General features: G+C 39.3%; 1 protein-coding gene across 2 annotated transcripts in view; it reads right to left on the bottom strand.

Moving 5' to 3' along the window:
* Window positions 1-7,971: 7,971 nt before the first annotated feature.
* The window catches only part of nup210 (nucleoporin 210), a 55,493-nt gene continuing 40,317 nt past the window's right edge, over window positions 7,972-23,147 (bottom strand). Inside the window, exons 34-40 of one of the 2 annotated variants that reach the window (XM_036139272.1) lie at window positions 22,536-22,650; window positions 21,557-21,703; window positions 16,980-17,230; window positions 16,685-16,889; window positions 14,892-15,014; window positions 11,956-12,033; window positions 7,972-9,118 (exon numbers count right to left, since the gene is read on the bottom strand). In XM_036139272.1, coding sequence (XP_035995165.1) covers window positions 9,015-9,118; window positions 11,956-12,033; window positions 14,892-15,014; window positions 16,685-16,889; window positions 16,980-17,230; window positions 21,557-21,703; window positions 22,536-22,650 — 1,023 coding nt within the window. In that variant the 3' untranslated portion in view covers window positions 7,972-9,014. The remainder of the gene's footprint in view (window positions 9,119-11,955; window positions 12,034-14,891; window positions 15,015-16,684; window positions 16,890-16,979; window positions 17,231-21,556; window positions 21,704-22,535; window positions 22,651-23,147) is intronic. The other variant, XM_036139279.1, reaches the window with a different exon arrangement.

Genomic DNA, 23,147 nt, shown 5'->3' with positions numbered 1-23,147 from the left:
ACACTTTTTTAAAGGGCTACCTCAAAGCTTCGTACTCAGGCCACTTTTAATTCAACTACCGAAAAATGTATTGTTTTTGGTCCCATGGAAGCAAGGTTAGAGTTCAGTCCCAAACTAGAACATATGAAGCTAATAAATTTAAAGCATGAAATCTAATTGTCAACGTGGCATCAGACCTAAAATTTTAACATCCACATAAAGTCTATTACCAAATCAGTTGACTACCATGTTACAGGCATTGTCAGTCCAAAGCATTTCCTGGATCGACCAGTCCTGAAATCTCTGCATCGACACTCTTTTAATCTTAAAACTTTTGAAACTTTCCCATTGGACTGTAAAGCACAGAACCATCTTGGACCAAAATACATTTCAGATTAACAAGTATGAATCATCTGGGGCCCCCAGGTAACCAGAAACCTGCTACTGAGAGCTTCCAGACCAAATATATTTAGCTAAAAAAAAAAAAAAAAAAAAAAAACTGCCACGATTTTTGCCCAAACACTTATTTATTTATAATTTTGTTTTTTTAACGCATGAATCAGACAACATTCAGGGCTGCAGCCTCAGACGCTCAGGGTTAATGACGCTTGGGCGGCAGCATGTGACCAAAACCTCCCATCACTGGGCTCATTTTATCAAAGCAACATACACCCACTCTTAGGAGTAGTTAGGAGAAACTTTGCTGCTCCAGTTCTCTCCTCTCTCATTCTCTTTTGATTCATTTTTCAAGGCCCCCTTTGAAATGCTGCAGCTCCTGGAGTGGGCTGAAGTGAAAGTGGGACCGATGAGTGCTTTGTCCGTGAAACTGGATGCTTTGTCTTCGCGCGGTTTCCACCTGAAGGCTGTGTTTTATTTGACCTGAGAAAACGGAGCATTATTGTGGAGGGAGAGCAGCAGCAACGAAATGGGAACGCGGCATGCAGATGAAGCAGGAAAAGCTATTAGCGGGCAATGTGAAGTGGTCCTGAGGGGTAAAAATACAGTAACGTTGTAAACAAAAATGGAATAAAAGGGGAACCTAATTTTTTTTTTTTTTTTGGATATGAGAGCAAAATGTGGATAATTTTACAATTACGCAGTACAACAAAAAGTGAAACAGCCTTTCACAGAACCCATGAGAAAGAAACAGCTAATAGTCAAAAACTACGCAAAACAAAAAAGCTTTTATTTTCCAAGCATATTTCAGTAAAATACCATAATACAACATCTAAACATGGCGGTGGCAGTGTCATGGATTGAGGCCATTTCACTAATTTAGGATTTGCAATAGTTGATGAAAATGTGAACTCTGCTCTCTGCCAGAAAAATCCTGAAGCAGGATGTCTGGCCATCAGGTTGCGACCTTAAACTCACGCAGATTGGGGTCATACAGCAAAACAATGTTCCCGAGCCCGCCTGAAATTTCACAGCTGAAAAATAGAAAAAGGGGTTTTGTAGCAGCGTAGTCAAAGTCTGGATTTAAATCTGATGCAGGCGCGACGGTGTGACCCTGAACTTAATTGGAGCAATTCTGGTAAAGAGTGCATCGTGGAATGAGTATTTGGTCAAGTCTTTTACCTTTTCCCCTCCCCTTTCTGCCACCTCACCTATGCTGGCTTTTCTTCCTAAGGATGTGGAGTCAGCCTTTGAAAAGGGTAACATTACAGAACGGGAACACACCGAAATCAACTGTATCAATTACTTTGTATTGTGATCAGTAATCCAAATAATATGATGCATTACAAAACAAATGGCACAAGCTTTTAAAAAAAAAAAAAAAAAAAAACAGGCACATTTGCCCTTGTTGCTAGTGAGAGAAAGTTGTGTTAACATGGAGTGTGCAGCAGCAAGTTACTTTGGAGCCTTCTCTGGTACCTCATTGGACGGCTTTTAAACACAAACAGTTCTGGCATTTTGAGAATGTTACTAGATCTAGGTATACCTTGATACCGGTACCCAGACCATAGCTGGTGGGGTTCATGTCGGCATTTCTCAGCAGTAGTAAAAAGTAACCCATATGTCTGAACTGTCCACTCCACCACATGGCCATGGAGCAAGACCAACCTGCTGAGCAAAGCAGGATGTCTGGCCATCAGGTTGCATCAGGCAGACTTGGGTTATACAGCAAAACAATGTTCCCGAGCTCGCCTGAAATTTCACAGCTGAAAAATAGAAAAAGGGGTTTTGTAGTAGCGTAGTCAAAGTCTGGATTTAAATCTGATGCAGGCGCGACGGTGTGACCCTGAACTTAATTAGAGCAATTCTGGTAAAGAGTGCATCGAAGTTTCTCAGTGATGTCAGAGACTCAAGGACGGTGATTGATGGGAGCTGTGGCCACCAAGGGTTGGACAATTACTTTCTCACATGGGGGTCAGGTTAGTTATTAAAGTTTGGTTGTTGATTTGACATATTGCAGTGTGATAAAAAAAAAAAAAAGAAGAAACAAAAACAGAAGAGGAGGGCAAATAGTTTTTCACAACATTTCGAGCTAAGAGAGGTAACCGCCTTCCTTTGAAAAAAAAAAAAAGATGCTGTTTTGAAGGCAGAGCTGCAGTCCAGCAGGAGCAGCCAAACCATTTTGGTCAGGTTCACTCAGCTGGCCCCTCATTGATCACCTCCACTGACAGCACAGTAAGCCATGTGGAACAGTTTCCCTTCACTCAGGACACTGCAGGATCAGCTCGACGGGCCGACATTGGGGGCTGGAGCGGCGGCCATGCTTTAATGGGAAGAATAAATTGAGTGCCGTTTAAGCCCAGCTAACTGCTTTAATCATTTATAAAGTGCAGTCACACTGAAAAACTACATGCCACTATCTATTGATGGGGGCGAAAAGGAGAAAAAAAAGGTGGAGGGGGGGGTCATTTTCACCTTTGCATTTCATCCCGTTTTAACTGAAGCAGACAGTTAACTAAAACTGGTTTGCAACAAATGTCTCTGATAACCGTCTGCTGAGTTAGTCAGGCGGTCGGTGAGCCAGGTTGTTTGCTTCCTTGCACAAAGTTTGCATGTTTTCTTTCCTCCTGGTCAGCCAGTGGCTACAGAAAGCCCACAGTATGAGCTACACAGAGGCCCTCTGGAGCTTTATTAACTTATAAACAGTTTTCAGGCATGCATTGGGGATCTGTCTGCCACGTACCCTCTCTGAGAAATAAGGACCCTGTGGGAGTAAATGCAAACCCCATAGTCCAGGCTGCGTGTGTCCAGCCTTGGATTAGTTTAAGGTGCAAATATTGCCAGTGGTTTTATTCTCTCAACACCATATTCCATATGATGCAGTTAAAGTTTTAAATGATAAACCGATTAAACAGATATTTAAAACATCAAGCGAGGATATATAGACACAGTCAAAAGCTTTGACAGTTAAACAGCTTGTGTATTTTTGAGTACTTTGGATATAGAAAAGTAAAATTAACTCTTATTAAAAAGTTACGTCAAACTCATCAGAGCCGGTATTTATAGTGCTGACCCACATGCTTCATATTAGCTTCTGGGACAAACCCTGATGGATATTGATCCATTCTCATCCTATTAGTGCCTGGAGTTGAACACAGTTTTATTCTCCCCCTGTTTATGCTCCTAAATTGTCAGAACTGACCACAAGTTTTTAACGGGTTTAAGATCGGGAGAGTTCTCTGGTCGTGAGTCTAAAATTTTAATGTTTCGACATGCGAGTCCTTTTTCAGATCCCTTTTCCCTTGTGACGCAATGTTCCATTGCTGAGGCAAAATGCACAGATTGTAATGAAATTCTTTTGCGAAATATAACAAGTTGCGCTCACGGGAATTTTGATCCTACTCTTTAATTGTGAAGGTATTTAGAGACAACATTGCCAACTCTCTTGGATGAAAAGCAACCCTAAATCAGCCCAAATGTCTCAGTGTTTCTCATTTGACTTTTTCCTCACCAAATATTTCAAAAATGTCCCACGTTTCGTCCTACCAGAAGGAAGTATTATCAAACTAACGTTAAAACAGCCTTCTGGTGTCCATTTTAGCAGAAAATCAGTATGTTCTTAATATTTGTTCACAAACCCACCTGCTGTTGATGTTGGGCAAGCTCTGCACTGGTGGTGGCAACTCAGTTATATAGAGCACTTACCAGTAATCAACTCTGATGGCATTCGTTCAACACTCTTGGATGTCGTAGAACATTTCCGACCTTCACCAGAACCCTTTGCCTTAATCAGGAAAAGTATTATTTGTGCTACTCCATTCTTAGCAGAAGTTTCATTAACTTAAAATGAGGCCTTTTTGATGCAAAGCGGAGATGGCAGCATACATCACCTATAGGGGTTGTGATGTCAAACACAGGGAAACATATTTAACTTTTCCAAAATGACAGTCAGTTCACAAAATGAATTTATTGAGCTATTCAGCTTCAATTCTGGTTGTAAAATAAAGTTAGCGGAACATTTTCGGCCAATGCAGTAATTTTTTTTTCCACAGTACACAGGGCTTTGCCTATAAAGTGGTTATCATAATCACTGCATTCAATCACTTTGCATGACAGTCTGAAAACAGTGTAAATAATTACAACCACAAAATCTAAAGCTGCATAGTGTACAATTAGGGTAATTAGAAGCAAAGAATAACAGGGAACATAATAAAAAAAAAAATGTTATACCATTTTTATTCTTTTTCTTACAGCATTGCATTCTTTTATTTGGTAAAAATTTGGACTTTCAGCCAGGCAAACTATTCCAGAAAGTCAAGCTTCCTATAGGATTTGTTTTATTCAGACATTTCTTTCAGCGTTTCAAGCACTCAGCTCCTCGAGCAACCAGAAAGTGTAAATATGTATGAAAGAAAACATCCAAATAAGCCCCTTTGACGGCTGCACAGCTTAAGTGGACCCTATTGAATGCTATGCTGCCTTCCATATCACCTCCTAGTGTACAGCGTACTCACCTACATGAGATTGTGGAGCAGTTTTTTTTTGACACAGTCTGCAGCTGCGGGCATACAAATGAGCTGGGTGACTACCAGCACCACAGCAGCTCAGGGGGAAGTCCCTGACAGACAGACCAGCTGGACCAGCGGGCGAAAGGCTTTTGCAGAACCTGGGCTATCTAGAGCCTTCCTCTTCTTGATGTTTGCAAGTAGCTACTTTGAAAGAAGGGATTTTTTATCTTATTTTAGCATACATAAATATATAAATAAAACTCCAATTCATCTCAGTAGCACCGTTTGACAGCAAATGTCATTTAAAAGGCACATTCCAGAACAAACAGATCCAGTTCATATACAGAAATTTAAAGTCAAACATTTGGTCAAACATTTGTTTATGCAAGTTTATACAATGCAGCAAATTGCATCAAGTGACAAACTTTACAGCAATCCGTCCTCCTGAACCAACATGACACAAAAACCAGCAATGGTCCAGAGTTGATGGCATCAGCTCCTTTAATGACTTTACCTAAGAAAAAGCTGAACGTAAGCTCTGCGCCACAAGTTAAATCTGTGGTTGGGAAGAGAGCACAACAATATTGAATGGTTAAAAATGTTGTGCATAGCTAAAAAGAGGAAACTGGCCATTTCCTGATAGACGGCTTCCCTGACGGAGGACCAACAACAGCAGATGACATGGCTCCCCAGATCACAAGATTCAGCTTGGATTCAGGTGGCCAAGCACTCCACTCACACCAAGCAATAGCTTCTACTGACCCAGGACAGTGACGTGTGGGTCATTGATTTGCATCTGACCCAGAATACGCTGAGAATGGGCCTCCATGTCCTTAAAAACAGCAGTGCACCAGCTGCAGGTTGCTCCAGCGTGAGCCACCAGAACTGACAAAGACTCCTGGCAAGATGTTGAAACGTTTTCAGAAGGAAATGAACAAACGTCCGGTTGTCTCCAATTTAAGCCCGTTTGCTGTTGTCCAGCTTGGAAACTTCACACTGAACCTCGAGCAGCTTGGACTCTGGATCTCTCCACTCGTCCTCCAGGGTCTGGGACCTTAATTTCCAAACAAAATGTAAAAATTTGCATTCATCTGAAATGAGATTTTTTCCCTGTTTTCCCCTTCCACTTAACTCTAAATTAATACGCTTTGACGCAGCAATATAGACACCCAGCTTCTATAGAAATGACCTTTGAGGATTACTCTTCTCAGGGATGATAGCAGCGATCACCTGATGGACGGCTGTACAGTCAGGGACTTTCCCATTATTGTTTATACCAAAACACAACACCGCTCTACTGAACACCCGTTCTATTGGCATCACGTAGCATTAGGATTTTCTGAGAACCTGAATTCAGCATTTTGGCTAAATGTGAGCTATGATCATAGACATAAACAACGTGACTACAGGACTGTCTCAGAAAATTTGAATATTGTGATAAAGTTCTTTATTTTCTGTAATGCAATTAAAAAACATGAAATGTCATACATTCTGGATTCATTACAAATCAACTGAAATATCGCAAGCCTTTTTTTTGTTTTAATATCGCTGATTATGGCTTACAGCTTAAGAAACCCAAATATCCTATCTCAAAATATTAGAATATCGTGAAAAAGTATACTAGTAGTCTATTCAACTAATCACTTGAATGGTCTAATTAACTCGAAACACTGCAGGGTTTCCTGAGCCTTGAAAAACACTCAGCTTGGTTCAGTAAACTAAATCACAAGTATGGTAGTGGTTAAGAGACGACACAAGATTCTCACAGTAACTGGTGTACTGACCATGGCATTACTGTCCTTGATTGGCCTGCCAATTCCCCTGACCTGAACCCCATAGAGAATTTGTGGGGTATTGTGACGAAGAAGCTGAAAGACACCAGACCCAACAATGCAAATGAGCTAAAGGCCGCTATTGAAGCATCCTGGGCATCCATAACACCTCAGCAATGCCACAGGCTGATTGCCTCCATGCCACGCCGCATTGATGCAGTAATCTGTGCAAAAGGATTCCCAACCAAGTACCGAGTGCATTAATGGACATTTTCAAATGTTTGATTTTGTTTTGCTGTTATAATTTTTTTTTTACTTGCTCTGAGGAAATATTCTAATATTTTGAGATAGGATTTTTGAGTTTTCTTCAGCTGTACGCCATAATCAGTGATATTAAAACAATAAAAGGCTTGCGATATTTCAGTTAATTTGTAATGAATCCAGAATGTATGACATTTCATGTTTTTTAATTGCATTACAGAAAATAAAGAACTTTATCACAATATTCTAATTTTCTGAGACAGTCCTGTAATGTTACGAGTTTATGAGATTACAGAGACTGGACTGGAAAGTTGGTTGCCATGGAAAATACAGATAAACGGACTCTGGAGGCACAGAGTCTGACGTACTTGGATTGGAAAGAATGAGTTTAGTGGAAAACGTGTCAGCAAGGACACGTCTGCATTATAGCATGATCTTATCCACCAATGTGATGCAAGAACACCGATAAAGTGCCTCGAGATGACATGTTTCATGAATTGGCGCTATAGAAATTAAATTTAATTGAATTGAATATATTGTGCACGCCCCTGAATGGGTGGACACAATGTTTCCTACTGACGGTCTGGGTGAGAGAATGAATGGGACTCTCGCGGGCACCTGTCGCGTTGTTGTGTCTGAGAATCCAGTACTGAAGCTGTAAACATCCCGCTGCCTTTTAGATTAAATATGGTAAAATAGAGTCTAGGTTTCAAGATTCTTTTTATTACTACAGAAGTCTACAATAGAAACACCGCATTATCAGATAAAAGAACCTGGGATGACGGCAAACAAGTCAATTAATTAACACTAATGAATCAACAGCTGGTGATTCATTCAGTGATACTTACATTTATTGGGATTTACCTCCAATTACTAACGAACAATGATTTAGCCCTAAACATTTTAGCAGAGTCCAATTAATTTAGAAAGAGAAAGGACCTAAATGGTGAGATTTTATGAAACAAAAGATAAACATTGCAGACAAATTAGTATTGAAAACACACACACACACACACACACACACACACACACACACACACACACGACAGGAACTCTTAACATAAAAAGTAAAAACTTTATTTTAGCAAATACAAGCAGATCAAAACATAAGCAAGCAAACTTATCTCAATCATGTGCCGAAGGCTGTTCAGAGTAAGGCAAAACTGCAGAAGACAACATAAATACACTCCTGCGGCAATAATCAATCAAATATCAAAATATCTGAGTCATGAAAGTCCCACTTTGATGACTCAACGTTCCAACGCTGCTTTAAGTCGTTTTCTTGAAATGCCAGGAAACAATCACATTTTTTTTTCTTTCTTTTTTTTTCTGGTCAGGTCACATTTGTGTGCTTTTTGTAAAAAGACACACCTACTGCAGATAAATTCTGAAGGCTCACATCTGCAACTGTTTCACATTAACAAACCAAACAAGAGCTGCATACGCTGTGGCTCAAACATCAGAACAGTTAAATAATGGTTATAAATCAAAAATGCCCGAGACAGAAATTAGACCAACTACGTTGGAGTTCAACACATTTGGAGGGTTTGACGCCTTATGAGGACGGATTCAGTGGACGACATCAACGCTACGACCAACAGAGGTTATTTTGTGCTCAAAAATAAAAACATCCACGTTAGCTTGTTATTTGTGAATGGTTACGGTTCTTCCTGAGTTACCAACCTTCACATGTCAAATATAAGCGGCACACCGGCTAACGTCAGACACAAAGTTCAACTTTTCAAGCCCGAAATAGTGATTTGGTTTTTTCAAGCCATATTTCAGTCATTAACGGAGTGGCAAAACAGAACAAACCAGCGCAGCATGTATAGTTCTACACCACTCATACTCTTAATATACAAAACACCACAACACACTTAAACATAAAACAAATAAAAAATAAAAAAAAGGAAAGCGCCCTGCAATCATTCCGCTTCAAATTTAACTGATATATTCAATTTTCTACAGTTTGTGTACCAACATTTGAAGGCAGACGTTCTGGAGGAGCCGGCAGCTTTCCCTCCTGAGGCTCGGAGGCACATGCTTCATATATTAATGGCCTGGGTTGCCCGTCATGTTGAAGGGCAGGGGGGGGCCATCAGGACTTGTAGTCTGGAGAATAGAGCTGCGACCTGTAAGGGCTGTTTGGACTAACTCTCGGTGTCAAGCGGTTGAAAGAATTCGACACGGGCGAGTCGTGACCTGAAAGAGAGATATAATAAAACCGTTAATGAAGCACACCAAACACAGTGGAGGGTTTTTTTTTTTTGTTTGAGTGATATGATCTGCTAGAGACGGGTTACCGAGTCAGAAGGTGAGGATGGAAAAGACGGGTGGATCTCGGCAAATTAGAAAATAATCAAAAAGTGCCTTTTTTTTCCCCCTTTAGTAATTCAAATATTTATATTAATTCATTACAGCGCGTTTATTCTGATGATAATGGTTTACAGCTAATTAAATCCAAAAATTACATTCCACAGAAACGCAAGTTATAAAACATCTTTTAAAAACAAAAATATTGTATTACGTAGGGCTGTACGATATAGAAAAAAAACAACAACACATAGATAAAATAGAAATCGTATCGATCGATATTGATAATTATCAACAGATTGAAAACATATATTTTAAGTGCAGCCCTGGCCATTTTATGCTGTTGCCTAGCAACCTATTTTTAGATACAGAACACACAAACACTGAATTCAAACTCAACCCTTTATTTAACCAACTTTTTACCAAAAACTACAAGTTTTTAAAAAAAAGAAAATAAAGAACGCATGCTCTCTGAACTTTTGAGGGGGGCGGAGCTTGTTTTCTGAGTCTGCATTTGTGATTGGTTGGGAGGATGTGGTGATGTAATATTAACCAACATGGCTAGAATGCAAAAGGAAGGAAAACTGTTATTCTATTGAAATGTTTATTGACCCTTTTTTCTATCATTGATATACGTCTATTGATCGATAGATGTCGTTATTGCATTATCCTCCAGCCCTAGTGTTACGGCTTACACAGCTATGGATGCTGCCTTGATAGTTGTTGTTTTAAGTTACTTATAGCGTTTTTAACATTATAGTTTGTCTTACTTCCTCCATTCCAAACAAAGAAATTCACAGATGACCGGCGTTTTTATCCTCTCCCTCTCTGCTCCTCATTTCCCCTTGGCTCAGTGTCTCTGCGTTGCTGCGACAGCTAGAGGGGGGGTGACACATCGTGAAACGCCCCGACGGCCAGCCGGCCCCTGAAACCCTCTTATTAGCCAATATCAGCTTAGATATTTCAGCTTCAAGGCCAGAAACCAACACACTGATACAATAATGCAGCTCGAGCTGTTAAGAAATAAATTGCCAGCGTGGCGATCTTTACAGCACAGTATACCTGCCGACACCATAATCTTACAGTTCCCCCACTCCTTATGGATTCATCTGTAGGAAAAGTACATATTTCTATATATCATAACATCAGCGATTTTCCTCATCTGTAACTTGAGCCATATTTCATAAAAATCGGGTAAGAATTAAGCGCCCCATGACCGTTTTTTGACAGATGTGTTCCACATTAGAGCAGCATGGTTTCATGGCGCATCCCTGACTGAACGCCTTAACTAAGCATCACGTGAACATGCTTTCCAGTAGGCCAACTAAGCGCGTTAAAAATCCTTTAATCGCTCTAATGTAATATTCTATAAATTGATAAACTGAATTTGTAGCAACCGGACCTTTGCTCGGTTTTTCTGAAGAACTGAGTGAAAGTCCGGCGGCCTCAGATTTAAGCCCGTTAGCTGTCGCCATGACTCTGACTTCTGAGAATCTGCACAGGCAACTGAATTTGTGGTTTTCATTTACTGTAAGTCAGAATCATCAAAAGGAGCAGGAAAAAAAAGGCAATTCAAATGTATCGGAGCGCGTGCAAACATATGTTTCCCTTTTTGAACCGAATTACTGAAAAGAAAAATCCGTCGGTGACATTTTAATTGATTGAGACTGTATTTTATGAGCAAAACTAAGAAATCCTTAATTTCCAGCCATTTGTTTCTCCTTTAGCCATTTACACATATTGTCTTGCATTGATGCTGCCTCTAGAAGGGACTTGGGTCTCGATTTCTTTTTCAGAGACTGCTTCTTTATTTTTTTTTTTTAGGAATTGTTGTCTTAATGCCAAAAAGAGCCCAACAGATTTTACTTTCACATGTGGAGCCTCACTGCTTTGGCTGTTGTGCTTCACTTGATTTATATACGCAAAAAGCTTTATTAGATTGTATGCTGGGAGTATTTCATTTTCAACGGACACAGAAACGGGAAGGTAGAGAGAAACAGATGAGACAAAATGCTAAAAGGAAGAAAAGGTGAAAGAAAAAGAGGAAAGGGAAAAAAACAATATTCATATTTTTCAGAGACTTCTAAACAACTATAGAGAGGTTGAGAATCGACCATGCAGCCCAACAAATAAAAACAAACTATTCTTCTACCTGAGGGACAGTCAACTATAACACAAGAGCCACATGAGTGTTTTATGAGTTTGCAAGCAGTCAGCCAGCAAATCAAAGTCTGTCTGAAAGACAAACACCTCAATAGCCCAAACACATATATGGAGCTGGAAAATACTAAAGATAAGCCTGGTGTGACGTTGTGCGCTGGATATTTCATACTTAAAAGCTTTAAAACTGATTCATATACAGTAGATACACCACACAGCTAGAGGGCTACATATTTCGTGGCAACTGTCAGTTTCTGGGATTTCACCTCGAAGACGCCAGTTTGGCTGAAACAAAAAAAAAAGTTTGTTTCAAACAAACTACAACAGCAATCAATTACTGATCACAATCTTCCCATTTCCCTTCAGTCGGCTCTGCATAAGATCAGCGGGTCCAACAAAATAGGAAAAGGAATTAGATCAGTTCTCAATTCTTTAATAATTACGAGGCTAAGCTTTAAAGTCAAGCAGAAGTCCTGCGTTTAAGATTTAAAATGTGCGTCCATTAAAGGGGACAAATGAAGTCTGTTAGTTTTGGTGATTTTGTGGACGAAGCTTCAGCGTCCTACCGTTGACGGGTGGTGGCGTCCTCTGGATGAAAGCTGGGTGATATGATTGTTCCTTTGGAGACAACAAAGAGTGCAGGACTGCAGGAGAAAAAAAATATATACATAAAAGTTAGTCCAGCTCTTCAAGCAGGGCAAATGTACATGAATGTCAGAGCGTTTGTAGAGTTAAATGCATTTAGTGCTTAACAACACGGACAAAATGTGAAACAAATGAGTCAAAGAATAAAAAGGAAATCACTGAATAAAAGCATTGGACAGCTTCTATTCCCATGGTTCTGTATTTAAATAAAAACATACTAAAAAAATGAAATATTAAATGCGTTATTAGGTTTGTTAGCAATTTAATGCTGGTAAATTTCTGGTGAAGAAACAAGTATATAAAAAAGGACTGTATTGCATAAAAAATGCACTTAATTGGAAATATTTTTAGGAATAATCAGGATTTAATGTTAAAGCCGCAACAGTGGCTTTGTGACGGTAACAAGGTATATTAAAACAGGTCTAGATTTGCTGTATATAATTAAATGTGTTTTAAATATGCTGACATTTTAAAACTAAAAGCAGATCAACAGTAACTTAAAATTCATTGACAGAGTCACTGCAAAAATGACAAACTATTAGATAAATTCTAGTTTTAAAAAGGAAAATATGGATTCATATTCATTTTGCCACGTTTTACAATTACAGGAAAGGTTTACGATCTGAGGTTTGTGCCTGAAGGATCATGCTTTAAAGCCCTTCTTGTCAGGGAAATATTTGCACGGCTGGATGGATTATGATGACCAGCTTTCTTGATATAGATCTTAGTGACAGTGACTCTAAAGCTCAAGGAGATTATTAGAGTCATTGTGATGAAGGGAATGGGGAATAATCTGTGGCAAATCTAATTGATATCATCGACGCAATATTCCTAATCACAGTCTTTATCATTGCAATATACATTCCAATAAAATTTGTCCTCTGCATTTGACCCATCTCTCAGGGAGCAGTGGGCTGCCGCTGCACTTTTTTTTGTTGTTGGGGTTTTTGGAAATTATGAAAATAAAGTGATAAATAAATTAGTAATTTTATTAGAACTCTTACAAAAAAAAGCACACAGTCTTTCCATCATGTTAGAATGAGGAATGTTGAGCAGCTTGTAAAGTTATACTTTGGTATCAGTTTCACAAATAAGGAAATACTAAATCTTTTTAGCACATTGCAAACCACTTTGTGACTTTATTCTCATAATATTAGGACTTTGTTCTGGTAATATTATGACTTTATTAAGTCTCTTTATTGTTGTAAACTTAATGTTACTTTATTCTTGTAATCCCCCTCACAAAAAAAAAATTGATTAGGGTCATTGTAGATTAAGATAGATAAATTATTGGCCACAGGAGAGTACATTTTCACACACACACACACAAAAAAAACACTTGCAAAAATCTAAAATTTACCTCAAAATTTCTAAGGATTTTTTTTTTTCACGATTAAAAGGCAAAAAATTGCTAGATTAAAACAAGTATACCTCTGACACTGTAATGTCAGATATATGGATCATCATTTAGACCACGTGTCAAACTCACGGTCCGTGGGCCTAATTCGGCCCGTCAAAGCAATTTATCCGGCCCGCCAGAGCCAAATAAAGGTATATCATGTCATAAAGTAGAGACATATATCCTTTTAAATTGCATAAAGTGGCTAAAACTGTGGCTCCTGTAGTAACAGCACCCGGCCACTAGATGTCGGTTTTCCCACAACACATTAAAACAATCCAGAAATGTCCAAAAAGTGTAACTTTTTGGACAAGTTTCAACTTTTTTTTTTTTTGCAGATAAACTGTATAAACTGGGCCTAAGGGTGCTACTTTTCAATTCAATTCAATTTTATTTATATTGCGCCAAATCATGAAACATGTCATCTCAAGGCACTTTACAAAGTCAAGTTCAATCATATTATACAGATTGGGTCAGAATATACAAATTGGTCAAAAATGTCCTATATAAGAAAACCAGTTGATTGCATCAAAGTCCCGACAAGCAGCATTCACTCCTTTTATGTTACTATGCATTTTTTTATATTTTTATGTGAACTGAAATGAAATTATGAAATCAAAAGTATCATCTAGACATGGGCAACCGGCCCTTTTAATGACTTCATGATGCCAAAGTGACCCAATATAGAAATGAGTTTGACACCCGTGATTTATATCATCTCACGACCCACCCACACTTCGGGATTCCTTGTACTAGGCCACCACTCCCTAATAACTTTTTGCTTGTATTGTGCACTTCTACAGGACGCGATATAGAAATGCTTTATAAAAATAGTCAGAATTACAGATCTTTGGTCCACAAGTTTTTGATCAAATAGTGAAAGGGATAAAATAGGCTAAAAATAAAAAATGTGAGCCTGAGCAGCTCATCGTGTGCATCACTGAGGTACTTCAGTTATAGCTCCTGTTATTGCGTGCAACTGCTGCCAACAAAAGAGCGTGAATAAATGCAGACACGTGGAGGAGCATCTTGTTCTCCCATTCAGACACATGCATCAACACTTTCACCGACATTTCATCATTTAGAGACAAACCAATCCAAAACACTGTGCCAAGCAGCCACGCTGGTTTTCAAGATGAAGAGGTGGACGTCTTTGGGCGAATTAACAGTCAACCTGCTAATGAAGGTCTATATATGTCTATTGATAGAGAAATCCTACAGGCGGCTGGCAGCATGGAAGGATGGCACACACCTTTAACCGTTTACCAGTTAAAGTTTAGATTTTTTTTCTTTTATAGCCGACTTTACTAATGTAAAGTCGAGTTTCGACACGTTTTAACACGTCGTCAGCTCTTGTTCTGCAGCAGACTACAAGCTAAAAGTTCAAACTCCTTTTAAAGCTCCTCCGCCTACAAAATAAAAGCATTAAAAACAAGCAGAGAACATGACGCGACTCACCAATGATGATGATAGCTGTGCCCGCCAGCAGGGCGAACAAGGTGCAGAACATCATCTGGTAGGAGTTTATGAAGCTGTGGAAGGAGTGGCCGTCCTGCATGAGGCCGGCAGGAGCAGCCGCTGCTGAGAGGGAGCGGAGAACAGAAAGAAACACAAACACACAAACACTTACTTATTCTGCGAAATCACGCTGGGATTTGTTAAAGTGGCGGAAATAAGTGAACTCTCAAAGTTCTGCACACAGTGACTAGTGGAGAAAGGCCCGCCTTCCTCATGATAACCCACCGGTCTAGTCAAAGTAACTTCCTATCAACGGAGCTCCAAAATAAAAGAAGCATATGACGTTGTAACTCAGAGAAGTCCCACTTTTAAATAAGGGTTTCTGCTAGTTTCCGATAATTAGGTTCGATACTTGGTAAAAAATAAAAATTGCTCTTTAAATAGATGTAAACTGGCTTCCTTACGTTTCTTCTTTTAATATACAGAACAGCTTCACAAGCGTTACTGACACCAGTAATAAGTCAGTAAGTATAAGTATTTAATTCTTGTTTTCAAGCCAAATCTTGTTCAATATATACTACCAAAAGTGGATATGCTGACATAAAGGTGTGTAACTGGATACAATCGTCCAGTTTCATACGGAGAATGCTTCTCCAGATTTGCAGCGAAGGCTGAATGTGTGGCGAGTTTCTTTTGGAAAAGGCTTATTGCTTCCCTGAATTATGGGGTTTGTCGTTTTAAATAAATGTAATTATTCAATAAAGATATGAAGGAAGCATTTGCTGTCAAAAAAGTGGAGCCGAGCTCGGAGCCTTAAACCGAATCTTACACTCCATACATCTATGACATGCATTCAGAATCACTTGGTTATCTTTGAATCTGCATTTTGACTCTGAAAGAGATCCAAAGATATTAAAAAACAAAAGTTGTGCCCAAACAGATCAGTACCGCCTGCCGATCTCAGATGGTCCTTAAGTCAGAGAAGGAGGAAAAGGAAGACCAAAGGTCTGAACCCACTCAGATACTGTTCACTTCTAAGGTGGCGGCTCTGGCTGATCCCGGTTTTTACGTTTTCCTGCCTCCTGAGAGAAACCAGGTAATAAGAGTTGAAACTAAACTAGAAAACTTCTTTAAAAACATCTGAAAGCCTGAGAAACTCTTCATAGATTCAAAGATTTTAATCAGTTTAATTAGCATTTAGAATGCTCATTATCTTTATAAAAACGTAACCTTTTAAGTGTACTGGTGGAGGATTAGTGCTGTTCATCTTTGTTTTCTAGCTTTATTACACATTTGTTATCATGAGGCATATAAATCATTCTTTTACTGATTCCCCCAGTGATTCTATTAATAATCCTTAGCTGAAACGTAATTATCTTAAAAAAAAAAAAAAAAACTAATCTAGAGAACAGAAATCTCCTGATTATTCTGCTAATGTGTGATAAAGATCACTCAATGGAAAGGTTCAAGTTATCCTAAGGTACCTTATTTTCAGATTATCAAACTGGTTTATACACATAGAGGGTAATGTTGCTTAATATCAATAGTTTAAAAAAAGAAGTTGCTTAACCCCCTCAAGACAAGAAGTATAAATAAAAGCAACATGGATTTATCTTGATTTTTTTCACTGCAAAATAGTAAAATAAAACAAAAACTCAATAAACGAGTCCGGCTGGCCTGTTTTCCATGACGTCAACTTGGAAAAAGTAACAACACAACACAGAAAATGAAATAGCTACAGCACACAGTCATGGTTTGATCAAATTAACATTCGTGCAGAAACAGTATCTGACCTTGCTTGGCGGTGTTGGAATCGGCAACATGGATAACGCTGACGGGGACGACCAAACTCTGGCCAGAGGAAGAGCTGCTTATGGTGACCGAAGCCGACACTGATGAATGAGGGTCCGTGGCGATGACAGAGTACTTTGTGTAACTGGGAAATCCTTCATGGACCTCTTTCTCATAGACGGCGACACTGGGAGAAGACGACACCACCTACACACGACAAAAAGTCTTCACCACATCTACCCGCCGACACAGAAGCACATTTTGTGTCGCATATTTCCCAAAAAAAAACCTCCTGACCTCCATGTTGGACAGAACGCCGAGAGGCCCGTAAACCGTGAGCTCCGCCGACGGGTGCAGGTTGGAGAGCAGCAGCTCGGCCTGGTCCGAGTAAAGGCCCGGCTCTATGGGCAGCCGGGCGCCGACTTGTTCTCCAGAGAAAACGCTGCCGACCAGGTCGGCCTTCACCAGCAGGTTGGTCATGGAGACGCTGAGCACGCGGGTCTGTTGGTCAGTCAAGGGCTGCAAGGTCATGGAGCACGTGTAGAGACCTAGAGCAGAAAAGGAGATGTAAGAAAAACTGTTGTAGATGATGCAACAAAATACATGTCTGATATCGGTTTAATATCAGAATAGATAAAAGGTAACCTGACTCTAGCCAGATTGATATCGCTCCGCCTAGCTTCACTCACATCCATCTGGGACCTCTCCCATAGAGAGTGATTTCTCCAACCGATTTTATTGTCCAGCCAATCAGGACGCAGGGCTGGAGTTTCATAGATGTGACGTAGTGGAGAAGCGACCATGAGACTGTTTTGATAGCAATGGTGGCTCGCATCGAGGAAGCAAGCGTTACCATTGATGCTGCTATTTCTTCCGCGTTGTCCAATCTACCTAATATTGTTTCATTAAAAGAACATCAGAGAATGGCTCTGAAGGCTTTTGTTGGTGGAAACCATGTTTTCGCCCTTCTCCCGACCGGATTTGGCAAGTTTTGTTTTCCGCGGCGCCCCAGTGGTGGAGCGGTTAGCGCGAACCATATTAGGAGGCCTTTAGTCCTCAACGCGGTCAGTCCGGGATCGACTCCGACCCGCGGCGCTTTGCCGCCTGTCTTCCACCCTCTTCCTGTCAGCTCACTGTCAATAAAACGCGTGCCACTAGAGCCGCAAACACATTTAAAAAAAAAAAAAAGTTTTTTTTTTTTTCCTGAGTCGCTCTCATCAGCGTCACGGGTTAGCTTCGGTGTGAGTGGTTGAAATAGCACGTCGATAAAGATGACAGACAAGTGGATTATCCAATCATATGCAAGGATTTTTGATAAGGCCCAGCCTTCAAAAAAGGCGATTCCTATGGAGAGGTCCCAGATGGATGTGAGTGAAGCTAGGCGGAGCGAAATACATCTGGCTAGAGCAGTGCTTCTCAAATAGTGGGGCGCGCCCCCTAGGGGGGGCGCGGTGCAATACCTGGGGGGGCGCGTGTGACCCTGGGGAACAGGCTTTTTTTTTTTTGGCCGTACTAGTATAAAGTGTAATTGCTCATCCACTACAGTAGGGGCAGTGGCGCTCTCATTGTTACTTTTGTCACGTTTGCGACAGTGCAACATTTTACGACTTACAGGTTTGCCTTGGTTACCAGTGTTGAGTCAACAGAAAGCTCCGTCTGCGTTCTGTCTACAACCTCCGTTATTCAACATAACAACCCCCAACATGAAAAAGTTTTTAACAGGGATGAAAAGGAAAGCGGAGAGATACAAAGATAATGAGACAAAAGAAAGTCACCCGAAAGCTAAGACGAGGAAATACGACGAAGCGTATTTAGCGCTTGGCTTCACGGTGACTACAGTTGGAGAAGAGGAAAGACCGCTGTGTTTGGTGTCTAAAAATGCTCGCAGCGGGCAGCATGAAGCCAATAAATTAGCGCGTCACCTAAATACGTCATCTAAATACGTTACACCCCAATCACGCCGATAAGCCACTAGAGTTTTTTCAGCGAAAACGTGCTGAATATTGCCAACAGTCATCCCGCTTTGTGAAGGCTACTTCGGTAAACCATTGAGCGCTGTTTGCATCATATAAGGTGGCGTACCAAATTGTGCAGTGCAAAAAGCCCCACACCATAGCAGAGGAGCTGATACTGCCTCCTCATTTTGATCAAAAAAAGAAAGAAAAAATGAGCACAAATTGTTTAATTAATTTTGGTTTTGTAGGTTCAAGTGTTTTATATATTGTGCTCCTGAGTTAATGTTGCTGAACTGAATATATATTAGTTATTATTATAATTAAATATTTATTGATCGGATTTAATTTTGCAATGGTGCAATTAGTTGGTCAAACATGTTTACAGTTTAAACAAGGATTTATTTATTTTTAATTTCAGGCATTGATGCATTTAAAATCTTTTCTGTTGCAGACTTAAAACACGATTTAATAAAGTTATTTTTTGTAAATTTGACCATATGTCTTTCTTTTTTTCTTTAATGTTAATAAGGATAAAATGTTATGCAGGGATGGATAGTCACGGTGGGGAGTGGGGGGCGCGAACAGTTTTCTTCTTGCTAGGGGGGGCGTAACAGAAAATAATTGAGAAGCACTGGGCTAGAGTCAGGTTAAATAAAAAGGTACTTTTTTGCAAAAAGTGTTCACACCACATGAACTTTTCACATTTTGTCACATTAGGGTTGGGTTAGGATTTTATGTGACTGGCCGATACAGAGCAGCACATTATTGTAAAGTAAAAGGACACAGTTGGCATTTATTTTTTTACAAGTTGACGCATATTTTTATTTTGCCTACTCTAGTTTAATACCCCTAAATAAAGCCATGTGCCACCTAGAGCCCGATGATAATTCAACAACAATATATATGGATAAAATATAAATAAAAAGTTGAGTAGAAAAACTGTTTTTCTTTCTTTTGCATTCTAGCTCATCATGTAGGTTAACGTTACATCCTGCCAACCAATCACAAATGTAGGAACACTGTCACCAAGCTCCGCGCCCTTCAAAGAGTTTGTGAAATGTGCATGTAAACACAGCTACTGATCACATTAAATAATCAGACTGTACTTTATATGGGCACACAATCAATTAATCCGATCATAATGTGCGTTTATATGCATCTGCCTTTATTCAGAATAGAACCATTCTGACGTGCTCAGTTATCAAATTCCCCTAAAAAAACAACAACAAAAAAAACAGAAGAACTACTTCCGTCTTTGCTAAACAACAAAAAATAGTAAACAAACCAGTATTATATGAGTTTGTTTGTCTTCCAAGCGCCCAGGATGGACTTGCATCAGGTTCTAATTATGGTTGAAATGTTACTGGCAAAGCAACAATTTAAATTTTTTTCCAAACAGAAAAGTTGTATCGGATTCGGGCGACCTGACAGTTTTTCTTCCTGACGTATTTCCACCACTCAACAACGTGGAAATATGTCACGTCTACACACATCTACTCAGGTCAGTTTGACACATTTGGAATAACTTGATTCTCCTGACAAGCGTTTATATGCACGTTGATCAGATTATCGATTGGCATAAACCACCCATCATTCGGATTACAATTTCATTCCAACTCATCTTAATCCAATCACTATATTCAGATTGGCTTGTTTACATGATTCTGATTGGCCCTTTATTCCAATTGCAAAAACAGAAAGAGTACGACCCAGCTGCAAACATGGCCGTCCACCTAAACTAACAGGGTGTGAATAAAGATTCACAGCCCAGTTTGCAGATTTTTGTTCGTCTAACCGCGTATTATTTTCCTTCCACTTCAGTTTTACACAAGCTTGCAAACGATCGCATAAAAAGCCCAAGAACCTGCATGAAAGCTTAATGTTGCAACGTGAAAAGGTTCGCTGACAACACAAAGTAAACACTTTGCTCTAACCTCCAACCCCAGTTTCATAATCAAATGATACAGTTTGGAAGTCAGTGGGAAGCCGTGGGATTGGACGACACAGCCCACCCACAGTGGATCCCAACAGTGATAAACCAGCAACTGGGGCGAGTCCCAAACCCCCAAACACAATTACATCAGTGCTTTCAAGCAACATGGACTCTCCACAGTTCGATGCATCACTCGGACACCTTTTATGGCCTCTGTTAAATTCATTCCTTGGGCAATGCAGGTATCGATTAGGCCCTTGTAAGCAGTATTTCCCTGCTCTCATGAAGAGCACAGACATAAACACTGTTACTGAGCTAGATTTAAACGTATTTCTATTTTCTACACAACACTAAAAAAAAAAAGAAAAACCACAAGAAATAAATGTGGACAGCCCAGGAGAGACAATTAAGAGGAAAACAAAAAGGTGCACCAGTAATGGCTTGATTGATGTTATGGTTTTTTCCCCCCATCCCAAATAAATAAATAAGTGATTAGGTTAGATTTGAAGATTCAATTCAGTAAAATCGTATTTCATTTATTTAAATTTAATTAATTAAATTGTGTTTAATTGAAATTGAAATTTAAATTATGTAGTTGGAATTAAATATTTGGCATTTACAGCCTTTCCTTGTTTTTAGTTTATTGTTTTTTAAAACAAGAAACTAAAAACAAGAATATGCTGTAAATGCCAAACAATGGCCTTTAATTGGTGCGGGGCATCAACCTCTAAAAACGATCTCAAACCACAGTTAGAAGCCAAATAAAAAAAAAAGGATCACCAACATTAAAACCAGAGATTTGGACTTTCTGTGAAAGCCTATTAGCCTGAAACAAACAACAATGGCTTCATATGTAAAATGTGTTCAAATGTATCAAAATGTGTCCTTTTTGTGGAGTTAATCAACGGCGTAAAATGCTCACAGCGCGTTTACAAGCTTCTCTGGTCATGAGCCTACTGCCTGACCTGAATTCAGACGAGTCTTACCGATGCTGGAGTCGAAGCTCGTGTGCGTTTTGAAGACGTCGCTGGCAGAGAAGTCGATGGTGTCGCTGGTGAAGCTCAGATGGCAGCTTACACATTTCTCTGGCTGAAGCTTTGTAATGGCTTCTATCTGGGCAGGTGAGCAGCTTCCTAGAGAGTAAAGCAGAATTAAAAGCTAAAACATCTTCCTTACCCACATGGATAAAAATTTAAAATAATTACACTAGCTTTTTTATTTATTACTTTAGATAAGATGATCAGTTATAGATTCTATTTTGTCCGTCACATTTTAACAGTGTTTACAGCCTAAGTGGAAACATATCTGAACGTCTAGGTCAGAGGTGTCCAAAGTTTTTGCCACGGGGGTCAAAACCTTTACGCTGAAAGTTGGTCAGAGCCATAAAAATCTGTTTTTATACCAAAGTAGATTTATAGCATTTTTTTTTTCTGTAAGGAGATCTCAAAGTCATACTGATCAGAAAAATAAAGTTTATTGCACATGGACAAGGAAAAAAAGAAAGTTTCATTTTTGATTTTTCCTGTTTTTTTGTGATTGTTTTCCGCTTTTGTCCAGAACAAAAAAAAAAAGATTCTTGTGGCTCAGTAAAAAGAACAGTTTGCTACTTGCCACTTTGGAGTGCCTCAGCAAAGTTTTGATCATTTTTACTATTAAATTAAAATAAAAGCAAACAGCAAAAAAGTACTTTTTGCTGTACCCAAAATCAGATATTTTAAGATTTTAATTTCCGGTAAAAAAAATCTCATTCTAAAAGTGACCATCTGCATCAAGCACCTGTGCAGGCGAGCCAGATTGGGGTCATTCCAAGGGCTGTAAATCGGCAGCACTTTGGACACCCCTAATTTAGATTCACTTGCCGCAAAACATGATCTAAAATCAGCAACATTTCAGTAAGAAACCCCCCTTCCTTGCACATGGATTATTTTACTAATTCTAAACCAGTGCGTTTTAAAATATCCTCACCGATGAGGTTGGTTCCTTTCTCTCTGGTCGTAAGTAGAACCTTTGCCTCCTTTCCAGACCTGACGAGGGACGGTTGAGCCATTGCTGCCGTTCTAGACGGTGCTTCCACGATTACCTACAGAGTAACAAACAGAAAAAAATACAGTCGACCAACTGGATGTTTACTGTCATATTATAGTTAGTGGTATTAATGTGTAACCCAAGAGGTTTTAATTTAAAAAACAAATCACTGCCATTCTATTTTCATTATTTAATTTCAATTATTGACTATTAAGAGAAATAAACTGCTACATGTGGGTGTGAATTGGCTTCTTCCAAGGGTGGAAACATCTAAGGAGTTTGAAACAAAATGGGAACATTTAGGTAGAAGAAATGAGGTTACAAATTGACAGAATGGGTCCACTGCATCCATTTAATCTTACTGTATCTAAAATAGGGCTGAACGATTTTGGAAAAAATCTAATAGCGATTTTTTTATCTTAATATTGCGATTTAATGCAATTATTTATTTTCAGTTTAATTTATCATGTCTTTTTAAACATATTAGGGCTGTACGAATTTGGCAAAAATCTATACTGCGATATATTTCAACCATAATTGTGCTTTAATTTT

This window comes from Fundulus heteroclitus, chromosome 1 (assembly GCF_011125445.2).
Source record: "Fundulus heteroclitus isolate FHET01 chromosome 1, MU-UCD_Fhet_4.1, whole genome shotgun sequence".
Lineage (NCBI taxonomy): Eukaryota > Metazoa > Chordata > Actinopteri > Cyprinodontiformes > Fundulidae > Fundulus > Fundulus heteroclitus.
The sequence above is the reverse complement of the archived record's forward strand: the minus strand, read 5'-3'. Positions and strand labels throughout refer to the sequence as shown.